General features: G+C 49.7%; 1 protein-coding gene across 2 annotated transcripts in view; it reads left to right on the top strand.

Annotated features, from left to right (window-relative positions):
- The window catches only part of ERICH1 (glutamate rich 1), a 62,398-nt gene that overhangs the window by 21,932 nt on the left and 24,627 nt on the right, over nt 1-15,839 (top strand). The window contains exons 2-4 of one of the 2 annotated variants that reach the window (XM_040643336.1): nt 6,446-6,569; nt 7,116-7,379; nt 8,113-8,265. In XM_040643336.1, the coding sequence (XP_040499270.1) occupies nt 7,316-7,379; nt 8,113-8,265 (217 nt within the window). In that variant the 5' untranslated portion in view covers nt 6,446-6,569; nt 7,116-7,315. The remainder of the gene's footprint in view (nt 1-6,445; nt 6,570-7,115; nt 7,380-8,112; nt 8,266-15,839) is intronic. The other variant, XM_008708885.2, reaches the window with a different exon arrangement.

The raw sequence follows: 15,839 nt of genomic DNA on the forward strand, positions 1-15,839 counted from the left end.
TTAAGATGTGAATATTTTCTAATAAAATCTTGATAGTACAGCAGAAGTCTCGGAACCCACTCCATTCAGGTCTTTCAAATCTTAACCTTTTGCCACTTCCTCGAAAGCCTCCTGTAGTCTAAGAAATACAACATATAGACCTCAAGGGCATTATGCCGAGTGGGGTAAGTCAGACAGAAAGACAAACACAGCGTGATCAGTGTGGACTCTGAAAATGGAATTCACAGGGGCTGAGGTGGGGGGACGCTGGTCACAGGGCACAGACCTCCAGTTACAAGGGAGTTATAGTTAACTATTCTGTATTGTACACCTGACAGTTCCCGAGAATAGATCTGAAATGTTCTCACCACGACAGAGAGATGGCATTACACGAGGGGATGGAGCTGCCAGTAAGGCTGGCCATTATCTTGCAATAGTTAAGTGTGTCAAATCACTATATCCTATACAAAGTCTCAGTTATATCTCAAAAAGGATGGAAATGTGAGATGACACCAGTGTAAGTGACATCCTCAAACCCCTCCAGGCCCAATTCCCTCTCACCTTCCTAGAATTCGGAAACCCCCACTTCCGTGCAGTTTCCTACTGGGTTCTATAGTATACATACTTTATCATACATATATCATACTGGAAGGTGTGTAAGACTCTGTGTTGTTGACAGTAACTGCTGTCGATTTTAGCCGCTGTCATGTGCTGTGGGGCGGCTGTATCAGAATATCCCCCACTTTGGTTTCCAGCCATTGGATTTTGCACCTTGCTCTGATGTCCCCCACGGTTCTGTGCGTTGGGTTTGTGGACCTTCTTGGATCCCTGTGGTTGTGATCTTCATCACGTGGGGAATGTTCAGTAACTTTTTATCGGAGGGCTTCAAGTTCATACATAAGGCCACCTGACGTTGCCACACAGCCCACAGAGGCCCTGTTGGTCCCATGCCTTCTCTGTTTCTATGGGCTTTGTTTGACCTCCGTGGGGCTCCTTGCGTGTTCTTCCATCCCAGCTGGTGGGGTGCAAGGGTCCAAGCAGCAAGGTGGAAGTCCAGCTGGTCTCGGAAGCTGCTGTCCATCACCCCATGGTGCTCAAGTGGAGGATGGGAGGGGCCACCTCTCCCATGCTCCTGCCCACCCTCAGCTGTCTGGATGCAGGGATGCAGCCGGGCAGTGGCCTGGCCCTTCCCCCAAGGTTGCCGGCTGCCAGGCACCCTCTCCTGAGTGCTCTGCCTGGAGCCAAGATTTAAAGCCACCCCCCCACCTGGCAGCTCCTCCCTGGGGTGCCCACACCCTGCACAGCAGAACACTCAGGGGTCCCCCTCAGAACCCTGGGCTCGCTCTATGAAGCCTGCTTCTCTCAAGAATGCAGCCCGTGGCCTGCAGGCACCTGGGCCCCCTGGACCTCTGTTCCCTCCTCACCTCGGGAGAACACCACCTGGTGGGTCCCACCCCATGCTCCTCGCGCTCACTCTGCCTTGGGCCATGGTGACCATAGCCTCGTGGCTGGTCTGTTCCTCGGTGATCAGCATCTAAAACTTGTTTCATCAGGTTGGCCCGTCTGTGTGGTTGTTCCAGGCAGGATGGCACGTGCTGCCTGTGACTCCATCTTGGCTGGAAGGGCACATCGTATATTCTTCTGGCTTTGCAGCACGGCGCTATGAGTGAAGATGCGCTGGGTCGTCATGGACCTCTCCTTGCACAGGGAAGTTTCCCTAGGGCCTGTCCCCAGAGAAGTAGCTGTAAACGCCCTCCAGTGACCCGCCACCTTCTTGTGCTCCAGGTCCTACTGAATAGTAGCACAGCTGACCCTCGAATGAGCCGGGGCTTGGGACACTAACCTCCGGGCTGTCAGAAATCTGCCTCTAACTGTTGATTCCCCAAAACTTACCCACTAATAGCCTACTGCTGACCGGAAGCCTCACCAATCACATAAACAGTCAATCAACGTGTTCTGTATGTTATATGTATTATATACTGTATTCTTACTACAAGTCAGCTAGCGAAAAGAAAATGTCATGAAGAAAATTATAAGGAAGGGGCGCCTGGGAAGCTCAGTTGGTTAAGCGTCTGCCTTCGGCTCAGGTCATGATCCCAGGGTCCTGAGATCAAGCCCCACATCGGTCTCCCTGCTCAGCAGAGAGTCTGCTTCTCCTTCTCTCTCTGCTGCTCCCCCTGCTTGTGCTCTGTCTCTCTCTCTCTCTCTCAGATAAAGAAATACATAAATAAAATCTTAAAAAAAGAAAATTGTAAGAAGAGAAAATACATTTACAGTATGTGCTGTATTGATCAAAGTAAATCTGAATATCAGTGGACCCCAGCAGTTCAAACCTCTGTTGTTCCAGGGCGAGCTGATAAAGTGCAGGGAACCTACATCTCATTTTAATGTGCATTCCTGATAGTCGTGAAGCTACACAGCATATGCATGTTTGTAGACCATATTTTGGGGCCATTTTTCTCCTGGGTTGTTTTTGGTTATTTATCTTACAGATTTCACGAGTTTTTTGTATTCCAAATCTCAACTCTTGGCCAACTATATATGTTGCAAGTACCTTCTCTCCATGGATTATCTTCATTTTTAAAAATAACAATATGTTCTATTGTTCAGAAGTTACTATCTTTAAGTTTGTGGCTAGTGGGGTTTGTTTCTGGCTTAAGAAGTCTTTTGCTACTGTAATAGTAGGTGTTTTATGTCTCCTAAAAGACAGTCCTCTCCGGCATAGGTGCTGTGGTCCATGTTGGGGAGATGGTCTCACCTTACTTCGTGCAGGCTCCTCGGCCAGGTTTGCAGCAGAGAGTGTCCCCTCTGGGTTTGTGAGCTCCGCAATGCCAATGGCCACGCTGGTTTAATTACTCTGGCTTATAATGTGTGTTCATATCCAGTAGGGAGAATTCATCCCACTTATTCTTCCCTGCTCAACTCGGCCCTTTGCTCATCCATGTGTACTTTAATCAGATTCTCAAGGTGTGCACAGAAAAATTCTTGAAAACGTGTTGCTTGTCCCGGGATGGCCTGTAGCCTCTAAGAGCAGCTATGCAGGGAAAGAATGTTTGCTGCGGGTTACCTGGCATTTCTCAGAGTTTTGGGGACAAGTGCTCAGGTTCTGTCACTTGCCCTGTCACCAGATGCGGAAGCCTCTGACGCAGGACTATTTTACCAGGCCTGTGATAGCGAGTACATGCCCACGGTGGAAAGCACAGGTACCTGATGCTCAGGGGAGTGGCAAGAGTTTATTGCGTTTGTCTTAAAAAACCATGTTCGGCGCTCAAATATATGTGCTTTTTAGCTAATACTGTCATAAAAAAAGAAGTGCTTTTGAAAGCTAACTGCAAATATGTGCCCGATATGATGTGGCTAAGCTGGTAGATGGAGTTGGAAGTACACGGGGGGGCAGCTTTCGTGAGAGAATATGGCAACAGGTGAATTGTTCACCATTTGAAAAGAGGAGCTCACAGATCCGTCCTATTTGGCAGATGTTACTCAAAGCTGAGCACGATCAATTAACCACAAGGCAGTGAAACTTTTCATGGCACATGAAGTAGCTGCAGTGAAGTGGCCGTTGGGAAGCTGGATAACCAGACTGATGGTGGGGGTCGCAGGGATGTGGTCTGTGTACACGCAGCATGGGTGCGCGGTGCACGGGGCTGTGCGTGCAGCGTGAGTGCGCTCACCGTGGGTGTGCATGGGTGCACTCGCAGCCTGGGTGCGTTCGTAGTGTGGGTGAGCTCGTGGTGTGGGTCTGCGGTGGGTGCATGTGGGGACATCTTTTCCTCTGCAACATAGATCCAATTTCTTGAAACATCAAAACTTGCTTCTAGGACAGGAATGGGTGTGGTGTCCACTGTCCAACCAGCCCTGCCTCTCCATAACATTTTGCCACTTACCCCAGGCAGGTAGGAGATATTTTCTATTTTTTTTCCCTGAGAATAACCTATTTCCTGTTAACTGTAGCTGCAGTATAGGTTAATGGAATGACAGGGAGCTTTTGAGCTGATGTTTAGGCCTGCATGGACCTTTTGTGCCCGGTGCACATGACCAGAGAGGGACCCTCCCTGGTAATGACACCCACAGTAATCGTGACCATGAGATGCTACTCTCTGCCTGCCAGGTGGACAGAGAGCATTTTCAAAGTACACATGCCACACGGTCATTGAGAACTTTTTTTTTTTTAAAGGACTTTACATTTTAGAGCAGTTTTAGGTTCAGAGCAAAACTGAGAGAAAGCTACAGAGATTTCCCTTGTGCCCCCTCCGCACACCCCCTCCAGCTTCCCTCAATATCAGCACCCCCACCAGAGGGTGCATTTGTTATACTCAGAGGTCCCGTACGGACACGTCGTCATCACCCAGAGTCCTCAGTGCACATCAGGGTCACTGTGGTGTTGCACGCTCTGTGGGTTTGCACAAATGTGTGATGACACGTACCCACCGTGACAGGGTCACACAGAGTAGTCTCACTCCCCCCGGGTGGAAGAGGCGCTGCCGTCCATCCGTGTCCGGCGCGCTGCCCGGGGCTGCTCAGAGGTGGCACCAAGTGGGCTCAGGGACTGCCATGGGACAGCTCCAGGTCAGAGGGAACCTAAGCGAAGTGGACAGCCCAGCTCCTTTGGTGACTTCCGCTGGCTTCACTTGGGCTGTGAGGGTCCCCCCAGAGTTCTCTTCCACTGGGACACTGTCCCAGGGCTGTCACCGTGCACACGCCCAGCAGGGCGCCAGGAAGGGCCCACCTCATTGAGCCTCAGAAGGCCGCTTGAGGGCAGCCGCGCTGGGTCACAGGCTTGTTAGCGGGGTGAGCCGAAACTCGAGGCCAGAGGTGACTCCAGAGCTTCCCCAGGTCTCGTGCCACCCTCCCATCTGCCTTCCCAGATGTTGCGTCGGTCTGGCACTTACACTGTCAAGCCGTTGGCCGAGAACCGAAACAGCACGGGGTCCAGGGACTCTCTGGCCGGCTGCAGGGTTCCAAAGCGCTACTGGGACTGTCCATCCTGCGTGCCTTGTGCAGTAAACACGCTGGATGGCGGTGTTTGCTGGATGTGGAAGCGCAAAGCAGACAGTCCCTGCCACCAGTGAGCCCGCATTCCCGTTGGGAGATACATAAAACCTGTGAATGAATAACCATGGGACACGGAAACGCAGAGCAATGCCCGTTGCATGGGAGGACTACAGATATATTCCGAATATCCTCTCTCTTAGCTGCCGTAACAGATTCCACAGACCAGGGCTTACACAGCACACTTATTCCTCACGTTCCTGGAAGCTGGGCGTCCGAGTTCCAGGGGCTGTTGGATCCATTCCTAGTGAGACTGCTGTCCCTGAGTGACAGCTGGCCACCTCTCGTTGTGTCCTCCCGTGGCTGCTCCCTGTGTGCACGACAGAGGGGCGCTCTTGTCCCGTCCTCCTAGAAGGACACCAGCCCTCCCGGGTCAGGGTGCTGCCTCGTGACCTCACTTAACCTTAAGACTTTGTTATAGGCCCCACCTGGGTTAGGACTTCTGCCTACGGATTTGGGGGCATCTGCTAAGAAGGAAGCAGTGCTGAGTTGGAATGAGGGAGTGTCAGAGACCTTACATAGTGGAGCAGTCCCTGGGGAGAAAGTCACAGAAGCAGGAGCCCCAGGGGCCTGTCCTGTAAGCTGGGGGTGCACCCGGTGCACAGGCCAGGGTGACAGGTGTGGGTATTGCCTCTCACGCTTCAAGGAGGCATCGAGCCCTTTTTGTTTTAACCGGGGGTGGCTGTGGTGAAGTGGAGTGGGGTGTAGGGGCGAGGCAGGTCAAGCCCCCTGACAGCTGATCCATGGGATAGACCACCTTGTAGCAGTAGAGACAGCAATAAGCTCTTTAAGGTGTGTTTAGAGTTAAAATCGACATTCACGCTAGGTACAGATTGCAGGTGGAGGAGAAAGAAATCACTTCTGTATCGTGTTGAGGAGCTGATGGAGGCTGTTTCTATTGGCCAAGCAAAAGCATATTTTATATTTTATATACACCTTAAATACAAGAGATGAGACAGAAATAAGGAGTAGGTGGCCATGGAAAAGAACTGCCTAAGTCCTGGAAATAAAAAAAATCACCCATGCCAGTGGCGGGCAGGGGTGTGCAGAGTCACGTGTGCATGGGCGCTTAGCAAAGCCTAGTTAACTTTCTCCTTGCTCATCCCTGAGCCGTGAACATCCAACTGGGGAAGGATAAATGTCATCACAAGAAACCATTTTTCCCCAGAAGAAATTGGGAAGAACTAGAGCTGGAAGCTGTCAGGTCATTTATGGTTCAAAGGCTCAGCGTTTGGAGCCATGGCTGCGGGCGGCCGGATGAGAGCTGTTTCCCGGGAGCGTTGCACTGGATGGGGATGCGTCTCAGTTGCCTTTGCTGACTCAAATCGTGCTTTACTTCCCGGTACCCCCGGTGTTCATCCGAATAATCGAGTGAACAGTGACATTTCTAAGTTCTGTTTAACTTTCTTACCAGTGACACTTCAGCCGACCAAAAGCTTCCAGAAATACTCTGCGGAAAGGATAGAAGTTGATGTCTGGCTGGGGTGGTCTCCTTGGAAGTCATGTCCCATTCTGCCTGTTTTCAGTGGGATGACATGGTAATTAATTGACTATGAAGTAAATTAACCTAAGAACTGAATTCTTGCATCTTACCTTCAAGAAAGTGAAATACATTGATGGTGGAAGAATTGGAGAGTGTTTCAAGGTTTTTACATTATATGTCTTAAAGGCACATTCTGTCATGTATTCATGATTTCTTTCAAACCTTGTTTTGTTGTTTTTAAAATAAAATGTCAATTTTTCTGTGAAAGATTAATGGGGATATCCACTTGTGTTTGTCACATACAAGATTGCTTTACCATATTTTCTATGCAAATATGACTATTAAAAAGATGGAGAGGTCGTTTGCAAACATCTCCCCTCTCCTAGGCTGCCTCATCATTGTCGGGACATTTCCTTTTCGCACTTGTTTATTTTTCCTTCTGTTTTCCTTGTCTGAGAAGAGAGATCCAGAAAGATTTTTCTGGGGCCAGTGTCAAAACAATCACTGCCTGTGTTCTCCTCTAGGAGTTTTATGGTTTTACGTCCCACATTTAGGTGTTTGATCCATTTAGAGTTTATTTCTGTGTGTGGTCCCGTCCCAGGAATGGAAGTACAGCCCAGGGAGCAGAGCCCGGAACGTTGTCATCCTGTTGTGTGGGAACAGATGGTGACTGCACTTCTCATGGGAACACTGCACAGCACGCAGAATTGTCCAGTCAGTATGTGACACGAAACTAACACAATGCTGTGTGTCAGCTGTGTGAATTAAAGAAAGGTTGATGCCACCAGTGTTGGAAAGAACATGGGAGAAACCAGTGTTCCTGTCGTTGCCTTTCTAGACCGTGCATCTCAAAAGCCACCAAAAGGTGCTTACCCTTCGGACAATCCCATTTGCAGGGATTTCTCTGAAGGAACTCAGTGGTCAAGGGTGCAAAGTTTTGTACGACAAAGATGTCAGCAGCTGTTCATGATAGTGGAAATTTAGAATCAACCTCCATATGTGAAATTTAGGGCAATGGTTAAATTATAATTAAATTATAATTCACCAGAGATGTGAAATATTATGTAGCCATTAAAAGACCACGTAGATGTAAATATATCTCAATATATTATTCTGTCATGTTGTGTTAACTTTTGAATGATTTTATATACATAATATACAAATGTAATAATAATAAAATATGGGTAGCATGATCCCATTAAGATGTGTGTGTGTATATACAAGTATGCAGGTTGTTAGCACACATGGAGAAAAAGTTCCAGATTATGCACCAAAATGTTAGGAGATTCACATGGTAATGGTGAGAGGTATGCTATGTGGAATTTTCTGCTTCCTACTTACGAGTTATATTTTTCTATCATTTTATGAAAATCCAGAGGTTAAATAATCACAGGTCATTCCTTTCTCCTGGCTGGCTATAGGGCTGGCGTGCCTCTGACGAGGCGCTTGGCTTACTGAGCTCTGTGCCAACGGCAGTGACCGGGTTTCACAAGCTGTTAGGTCTCACATCTTCGGTGGATGAGTTTGGGGAAGGGTGCCAGGACCAGCAAAGGTCTGGTCACGTGATGCCATGTTCACAATCCCCTTGTCTCCTGCAGATGAGGACACCGAGGTCCCACCTCGAAGGCGGCTCTACACGGTGAGTTTGCCTCCTGAGGGGTATGTCCCCACTCCGCCAGAGCCACAGGGCAGCCCGGCCTCCGAGGACACCTCCAGCAGCGATGACGCGGGAGGAGGATGCCAGCTTTCAGGTGAGGCGTGATTCCACAGTGTCTCACTCATACAGACTCACAGAGGGTCAGGTGAACATGTCCGCAGACGGCCACACGGTGGGCTGAACTTGTCTTGCGCTCATTAAAAATGAAGGGAAGACAGACTCAGGGTGGGAGGAGTTTCAGCCGGAATGGGACCAGGGATGATTACTATTAAATACACCACAATGTCAATGGTACTTGTTTTAGTTTAAGTAGAACTTTTTTCTTGATTTTTGCAATTTTTTCAGAATTTCTGAGGTTATAAGTCAGTTTTATAATCATGGAAATAACTTCCTTTGCATCTGTTTTGTGCAAGAACTGAATGACTGTTTTGCTTTTATGGTTGAACGCCCTGTGAATGAAGGAATGTAAAGTGCCTGCTTTGGTGCGTGTGCTGCTTTCACATTAAAGCGAAGTAAAGAATAATTTGGAATTGTCAAATAAAAATTTTACCCAGATGATTTTCTAACTAGTATAAACTAAGAAACTCTATACTCTAAACCTTAATTAATTTGAATATCAAGAGAATGTGGTTTCCTTGTACATTGATCTTCCCGAGTCCCTAACTGAAGGATGAGAAACCATAAAACCAAAAATGGGGTAGCTAAGGAATAATCTAGTCATCTTTTCAACCCTGTTGAAAATCTTTAGAATATAATTGTTAGATGAATAAATTATTTAATTAGAAATGTTAACACGTTCTTATGAAGATCAATGACTTTGGTGAACATATTTCGCATGTACTTAGTACATTCAGTAAAAAACGTGTGGGACTCATTCCCATGCCACTGGACACAGTTCTGCTCGCCCGCAGCTGTGCACAGTTAGCTCTGCTGATGAGGCCAGTGAGGGCCCAGCTGCGTCCGGGATCCCCGTGTCAAAAGCTGAGTCTGTCCTGTGATCCACAGGCTCTGAGCTGGAGTGGTGTCCTCACAGAAGGTAGAGGGATGTTGGTACAACTGGGCAAGTGCGTCCCAGCTGAAAGCTGCCCCCCGAGAGGGCAGCCCGCCGGTCCTGTGCCACTGCTGGCCTGAGAGTGGCCCATAGCTGAGAGCAAAACAGTGAAGACCAGGGGGCTGCCTACTGACGAGTCACTCTGTTAGAATTCCATGGTAACCTGGCAAGTGCACTAGTGAGTTGGACAATGTTGACTGCAACATTATTACAGGATACATGTCTGTGATTTGTTAGGCAGAATCTTTCTGTTAATTGTCTCTTCCTGTGTTACCTATTGTGGGCGTGGGTCCTCCTTTTCCCAGAAGTCGTGATCAGGGAAGGGTGTGGTGGAGACGTGGGTAATGGGACTTGCGTCCCTGGCCGGCACCCTCTAAGGAGAGTGTGGACAGGTCCATCACTGAACACAGTCTTGTGCACCTTGCTCTGTCCATTCTGACTCGGGACCCTGAGCAGCTGTCTGCCATGGGGGTCTCCCCACCAACCAGGGACCATGTCTGGACTTGAAGTGATTCTTTCTGGAGGCCCTGTGAGTTCAGTTTCCTAAGTCAGCGCTGCTGAAAACACTGCCCACTTTTCCAGAAGAGCTTCAAATAACTTAGTCATCAGATCGAGGCTGGGAAGGCCGTATCTTTCCCTTTTCGACACTTGGAACCCATCTCTATTTCCATCTGCTTTGTTTACTGTTTATCAAATATTTTCTTCCTGTTGTCAGCCCAGGAAGTGGGCCGCTGCAGGGCACTGGAGGTAATAAAGTTGGAGGAAGTTTCAGCAACTGCTGTTCACCCACACCTCCTACCAGTGGTCTCCAGAATGAGCGAGTGTTCAGAGAGGCCCAAGCGCCCAGCTCTGCGGGGTGGGGTCGAGCCGCAGCATGTGCTGAGCATGTGCCAGGTAGGAGGTGTGCAGATGGGGAAGCCGGGAGAAGGAGTCCTGAATCTTTCTGTTCGCAATTTTAAGCACAGAGAATATGAGCACTGACGTTGGAAAAGAAGAAAAAGTCAAATTGTTTCTGTTTTTCAAAGAACCACTTCTGGCCATTGACTTCCATTGTGAATACCCAGGACCAGTAAGTCAGTGACATAGTAGCTTAGAGAAAACTTCAGGAGGAAAAGGGCGACTCTGCCCTGCCTTCTCAACCACGTGTGACCGCCGGGCCAGCTGCTTGTGGCCTATAGGTTCTGCACACCCTCACCAGGCCCTCGTGCAGGGCCTGGCCACAACCCAGAGCACCTGAGTCCCCAGACCACCCGGGAACCAGCGGGGAGCCCCCGTCCTGGTCATTGGTCATCCCCACACCACTCCCCCTGAGGCCCCCTTCTGTCCAGACTTTTCCCATTCTGTGGGTAATCTATGAATGTAACAAATCCAGACTCTGAATTCTCTCAGGCTTAGTATTTGTTAGCAATGGGCTGGCGGGAGCTGTAAGGAAAGGAAGGAGCTTTGTCAAACCAAATGGGTACTATGGGACTGCAGGATCCCCCTCCTTCTGCATGCACGCAAGTGCCTTGGTACAGCTTTCGAGAAGAAGAAATCCATGCTCTCTGTGCTCCTTCCTGCCTTGGACACCTGGCGTTTCTGTTCTTGCTCATGTGGTGTTGCTGTTGCACGTTGTTCTCAACAAGCCAGTAAACCATGGCCCATCACCTGTAGAACAGAAGCCATCCTTCTTGGTAGCTCTTCCATAGAAAATGCGAAATGGCTGAGTCATTTCTCTGGCAGAAACACTGTTCTGCTCACTGACTCAGTGCACCCCCAGGAAGGCTGCCCTATGTGACGTTACGTAACCCAGGACCTTACCGCGAAAGTCCTCCCAGCGGCCAGGTAGTAAGTGTTGTTCGTCTTGAGAATGCGCCAGCTCGGCCATCTCCCAAGCACACCGCCCGGCAGGACCCCAGGGACTGAGGAGCCCGCTGGTGGAAACATGAGCAGATGCGGAGCTGTTCATGAGAGAGAGCCCTCCTGCAGACGCCCCAGGCTCCTCCCCCGAGCAGCCTCCGTGTCACCTTCAGAGGGAGAGGTGTGTAGTGTGTCCGTGTGCCTGTGTGCTGGGTTCTCTGTGGTGCTGGTGCAGGTGTGGGAGGGGAGAACCCATCACTCCGTTCCTGGGGTTTGGTGAGCACTCCTGCTATGCCAAGTCAGGTCGTAAGAAAGCTGTGCACCTACTGTATGTCAGCACCCCTTTCTGTAACAATATCATTGTGGAATTTCATTTTTAATGAGGTTAGTTAAAGGCCTGGAGAGTGTTTTTGTTGTTAGCTTGTTTTTATAAAACTATCATTTAGAACTTTGTTCTTCATTCACTGTACATCCCCTGACGTTTGTATAAAAATCCAAGTGACAGTTCGCTTTAGCATTCAGTGCTAGAAAATGCTTTGGTTGTTGGGAGCTGGTGTGCTGCTTCTTATTGGACAAGAGACATTTTACTCAGATACACTCTTTTTACTTTGGCTGCCAGGAAGCTCAGATCATAGGTCTTTGTTGTCTTTATCTTTTATCTTTTTGTTGTCTTTAGTTGCAGTTGTTTTCCTTGATCTCTGCTCTCTGATAGTTACCTCTCCCCACCTCTCAATGCTTGCATCATTCTTTTTCGATTGAGTCCTTAAGAGGTTGATTTTTCTAAGCTACGCCCTACCCTTTTTGGAAGTAAAAGGAGTGAACAGTGTTCCACTATGAGTTCTCCTAACTAAGTAAATGCCTGCTAAATGTTTATGCTGGCTGTGTGGTCAAACCCTGGGACCACAAAGTTGGCAGACAGGGTGCTGCATGAGGGGCTCGTCACAGGGAGACTCGCATGCACAGCCGATGTAGAGCATAGTAAGTTACCTGACAACAGGCGGCAGTGAATGCCGCGGAGCACAGAGTGACCTTGGGGACATCCACACGTGTGCGCAGGCAGGGCACCTGATCCTGTGGAAAGCATGGCTTAGGGACGATGGACAGAGGGTAGCAGGACCGCAGGCAAAGAGACACCGCGTGTGCGGCATGAGTGGGTGTGAGCAGTTTCTGGATCAGCGTTGCAGGGACTTAGGACGGCGTCCCAGGAGCGGGTGACCTCTGGGGTCTGGACTTGGCACGTCTGGGGCACAGTGAGGGAGAGAGGGCGCCGTGACCTGAGCCAGCATGGGTGATGGAGGGCAGGTGTTCCCAGGAGTAGCAGTCAGATGTGTTGACTTTCCTCGAGAGAAAGAAACTGCCCCTGGTCAGTGCTTCTGACCCTGGAGGAGCTGCGGTGAGGATGGAGAGACCATGACTGTCGTGAGCATCTTTCCTTCTGGGTGAGCTTGGCCTTGACCCTGCAGTGCCTCCCTTGTAGAGGTGAAAGCGCTCACACACCGTTGGCACAGCAGAGCTTGGCCCATGAGTGCGTCCACACCCCAGCACATGCCGGGAGCAGGTGCACACGTGCGAGCATGTTCACCCCCACACACCACCCCTGGAGGTGCTGCCAGTGCAGCCAGAGCACATGTTTCCCACACTGCGCTGTCACTGTGTGCTGGGAGTGGAGATCAGCCCGGAACACCATGCTGATGTGAAAGTGCTGTGGGGCATTCCAGTGACCCCGGCGCATTTCAAATGCGCCCCACAATTACTGTTTGCACTTCCCCTGAGTGTTTCCCACTGTCTCCAGCATGCCCTGGTTGGCAGCTCTGTGGGCCTCACTCATCCTTCCCGAAGGAGGGTTCTGTGCCCCGTTGGCCTCACAGCGTATTAGTCTTAGAACAGAATCTCGCCTCTCATGTTTGTCTTCTGTGGCTCAGAGACTGTTGTTCCTTTGGCCCCATGGTTAGTCAACACCTTTGAACCGCCAAACGAAGAATCCAGCTTTTTGTTAGGTAGCAACAAGCCTCAAAACCCCCTCGTGTCCTTAGAAACAGAATTATGGCTGGGTCCACTGATTTCAATCCCAGCTCCAGCAGGGAGCCCAGCAGCCTCTGGTGAGCCCGTACATGCAGGTGACCTGGGCGCAGGACAGGTGCTCGTACATCCATCTCATTTAGACACGCTTTTCCCGGCCACCGCTGCCTGCCCTGAATCCCCTCCCTTCTTCCCTGAATTAAATGTTCTCACCAGCTGTCCTCCTCCATTTGCCCTTGCGACTTCCCCTGCTCTGCTCTTAGTGGCAAACACTCGTGCCTCCCCTCCTCCCGCTGCCGTTCACCACAGTGAGCTCTGCGGCTTGCCAAATGTCCTGTGGTCATCAGGACACAAGTTCCTGCCGGCCACGGGCACAGATGAAGTCCTGGAACCTCGACCAAAAAGTTTACACGTTACACAGATATGGGAGGCTCAGTCTCTCGGAAGAGGGGCCTTTTCTGTGTGCTCCTCTGATCGTTGTTGCTTTTGTTTTGCTAAAATGAAAGTACTTTGTTCTTCTTGCACACAGAAATACTTACTACAGAAAAGTCATGCATGACAGACGATGCAGAGAGAGTAAGGCCACTAGCCAGAGGCTTCTAGTGAGCATCTTCCGCACGTCCCCCCTTGCACGTGACGCATGCACGCAGTTTACTTGTCTCTTGTGCTGCAGTACGGAGTTTCCCTTCTCACAGCATACAGATATGTGTATACCGTGTTTTTAAACAGCTGAAATCTGTTTTGTGAAACCAAGTTGTCTGGAAGTTTCTACACTGCTGCAGTTCGCACATTGTACGTAAACGCTACAGTCTGATTTCCTCCTGAATACAGACTCTCACATAAGAGTCCACATGTTTCTAAATATCAGGACCTGTTCACAAACTATCTTTCAGAAAGCTGTTGAGTTCACAGTCATGAAGGCCGACTAAGGGAGTTCACTTTCTCTCAAAGCTGGGCCTTTTCAGCTGGAACTTCTAGCCCCTTCCCTGGACAGCATGTCCTGCTGGTCACATGAGGAGACGGTGTGTCTGGGACGTTCTTCCTGAGCCTCGGAGCTTGGCGGACAGATCTGCCTCTGCAGAAATTTAAAGGTTCTTCACGGCCAAGTACACCATATGCATGGGTGAAACACAAAGGAACAAAATAGGAAAGGATAGTCGCACATTTCACGTCGGTGAAAGTGAATTTCCTAAAAATGTGGCAAGCTGTCACCCTGGTAGAATAAGCAAAACAGAAATGACAACACCCCAAAGAACAAATAAAAGCAACTGTCTTAATAAACGTATGAAAACACCCTTTTATGCATCCCTACTTTGGGAATTTTTACGTGAAATGTTTGATCCATCCGAAATATATTTTATTGGAGCAGGTGTAGGTCCATGTCTTTTTTAAAAAATAGATTTACCATTTTAAATCCCATACCTTTTCTTGAATTATCTGTTAATTCTCCTTAGTGGTTTGTTAGTTTTTTTTAATCTTTGTAAGAGAGCAAATTCCCACCTTTGCCTGATCTTCTTGATTCTTCTCATCGGGACTCTCAGGACCAGCTTTCCTTCCTAGTGGCATCAGTGGCATTTGGGCTGGACGGGCCTCACAGGCCATTGGGTGGATGGCAGCACCGCACCCCAGCTGAGAGGCAAGCACAGATGGCCTTCCCCGCCCCTCGCACCGTCCCCGGAACCCCTCAGGTGCCCCAGGACTAGGACCCTGGGAAGGGGGGTCGAGTTGCTGTAGATGCAGCCTTGGCGAGTGTGGTGTGTTCAGGGGCGGGGCTTGTGCTGGACAAATCCGCCATCTCCACCCATTCTCTTATCATTGTCCTGTTTTTCAGAAGAGCTCCATTATCTTGAGAACTCCCCAGGTTTACTAATCCGCAAACTGATCAGTTATTAATTCTTAGGTAACTGTGTCCATTTCTCTATGGCCTTCCCCAGTATTGACTGCTGTGTATTTCATGATGCTGCCCACTTTTCTTAGTTTTGTTTTTTGTTTTTTGTTTTGAGAGGGAGAGAGAGGGGGAGGGAGCGAGGTAGAGGGTAAGAGAAGGAGACTCTCAAGCAGGCTCCCCACTCAGCATGGAGCTCGACACAGGGCTCGATCTCACAAGCCTGAGATCATGACTTGAGCCCAAATCAAGAGATGGATGCTTATCCAAATGAGCCCCCCAAGCGCCCCTTTTAGTTATTATAACATATTTCATGAACTTTCTGTAGACCCCGAAGATCGATGAGAGCTAAATATCTGGAATGAGGTCGTCTCCCTCCTTATAATTGCAGTGACAACAAGAGAAAGCACCTACGCGAAGTCATTTTCCCTTGATGAGCATCCCGCCAGGCTGGCTTCACTTGTCTGGAATAATCTATGACTGGTCAGACCCATGACCGCAGGCCTGTCTTTCTTCCCCAAATGGCTGGTGTGGGTGTGTTTCTCCTTCCTGCTTGGACGTGCCCGCCTCGTCCAGTGCTCCCCTCCGCTTCCCTGGGGCTTGGCACCACAGAGAGGATGTGTACACCGGGCCAGTGCTCAGTCCTGGCAGCCTTGTCCCAGGAGGGCTCCAGGGCAGTGGGCCCGGGATTCTGAGTACTGGCCATCTGTCTAGTCAGGGACTGCCCGGGGCATCTGCCCTGTTCAAAGAGCCGTTACGCAGAAGCTGCACCCAGTTTCTTACCCTGAGACAGGTGGCGAGGCCCCTCCACCACACCAGGCTGTCTGCAGCATCCCCCTGCCTCCTGTGGGGTTACTGTTGCCTTCCCTCTTCC

This window comes from Ursus maritimus, unplaced genomic scaffold (genome assembly GCF_017311325.1).
Source record: "Ursus maritimus isolate PB19 unplaced genomic scaffold, ASM1731132v1 scaffold_28, whole genome shotgun sequence".
NCBI lineage: Eukaryota > Metazoa > Chordata > Mammalia > Carnivora > Ursidae > Ursus > Ursus maritimus.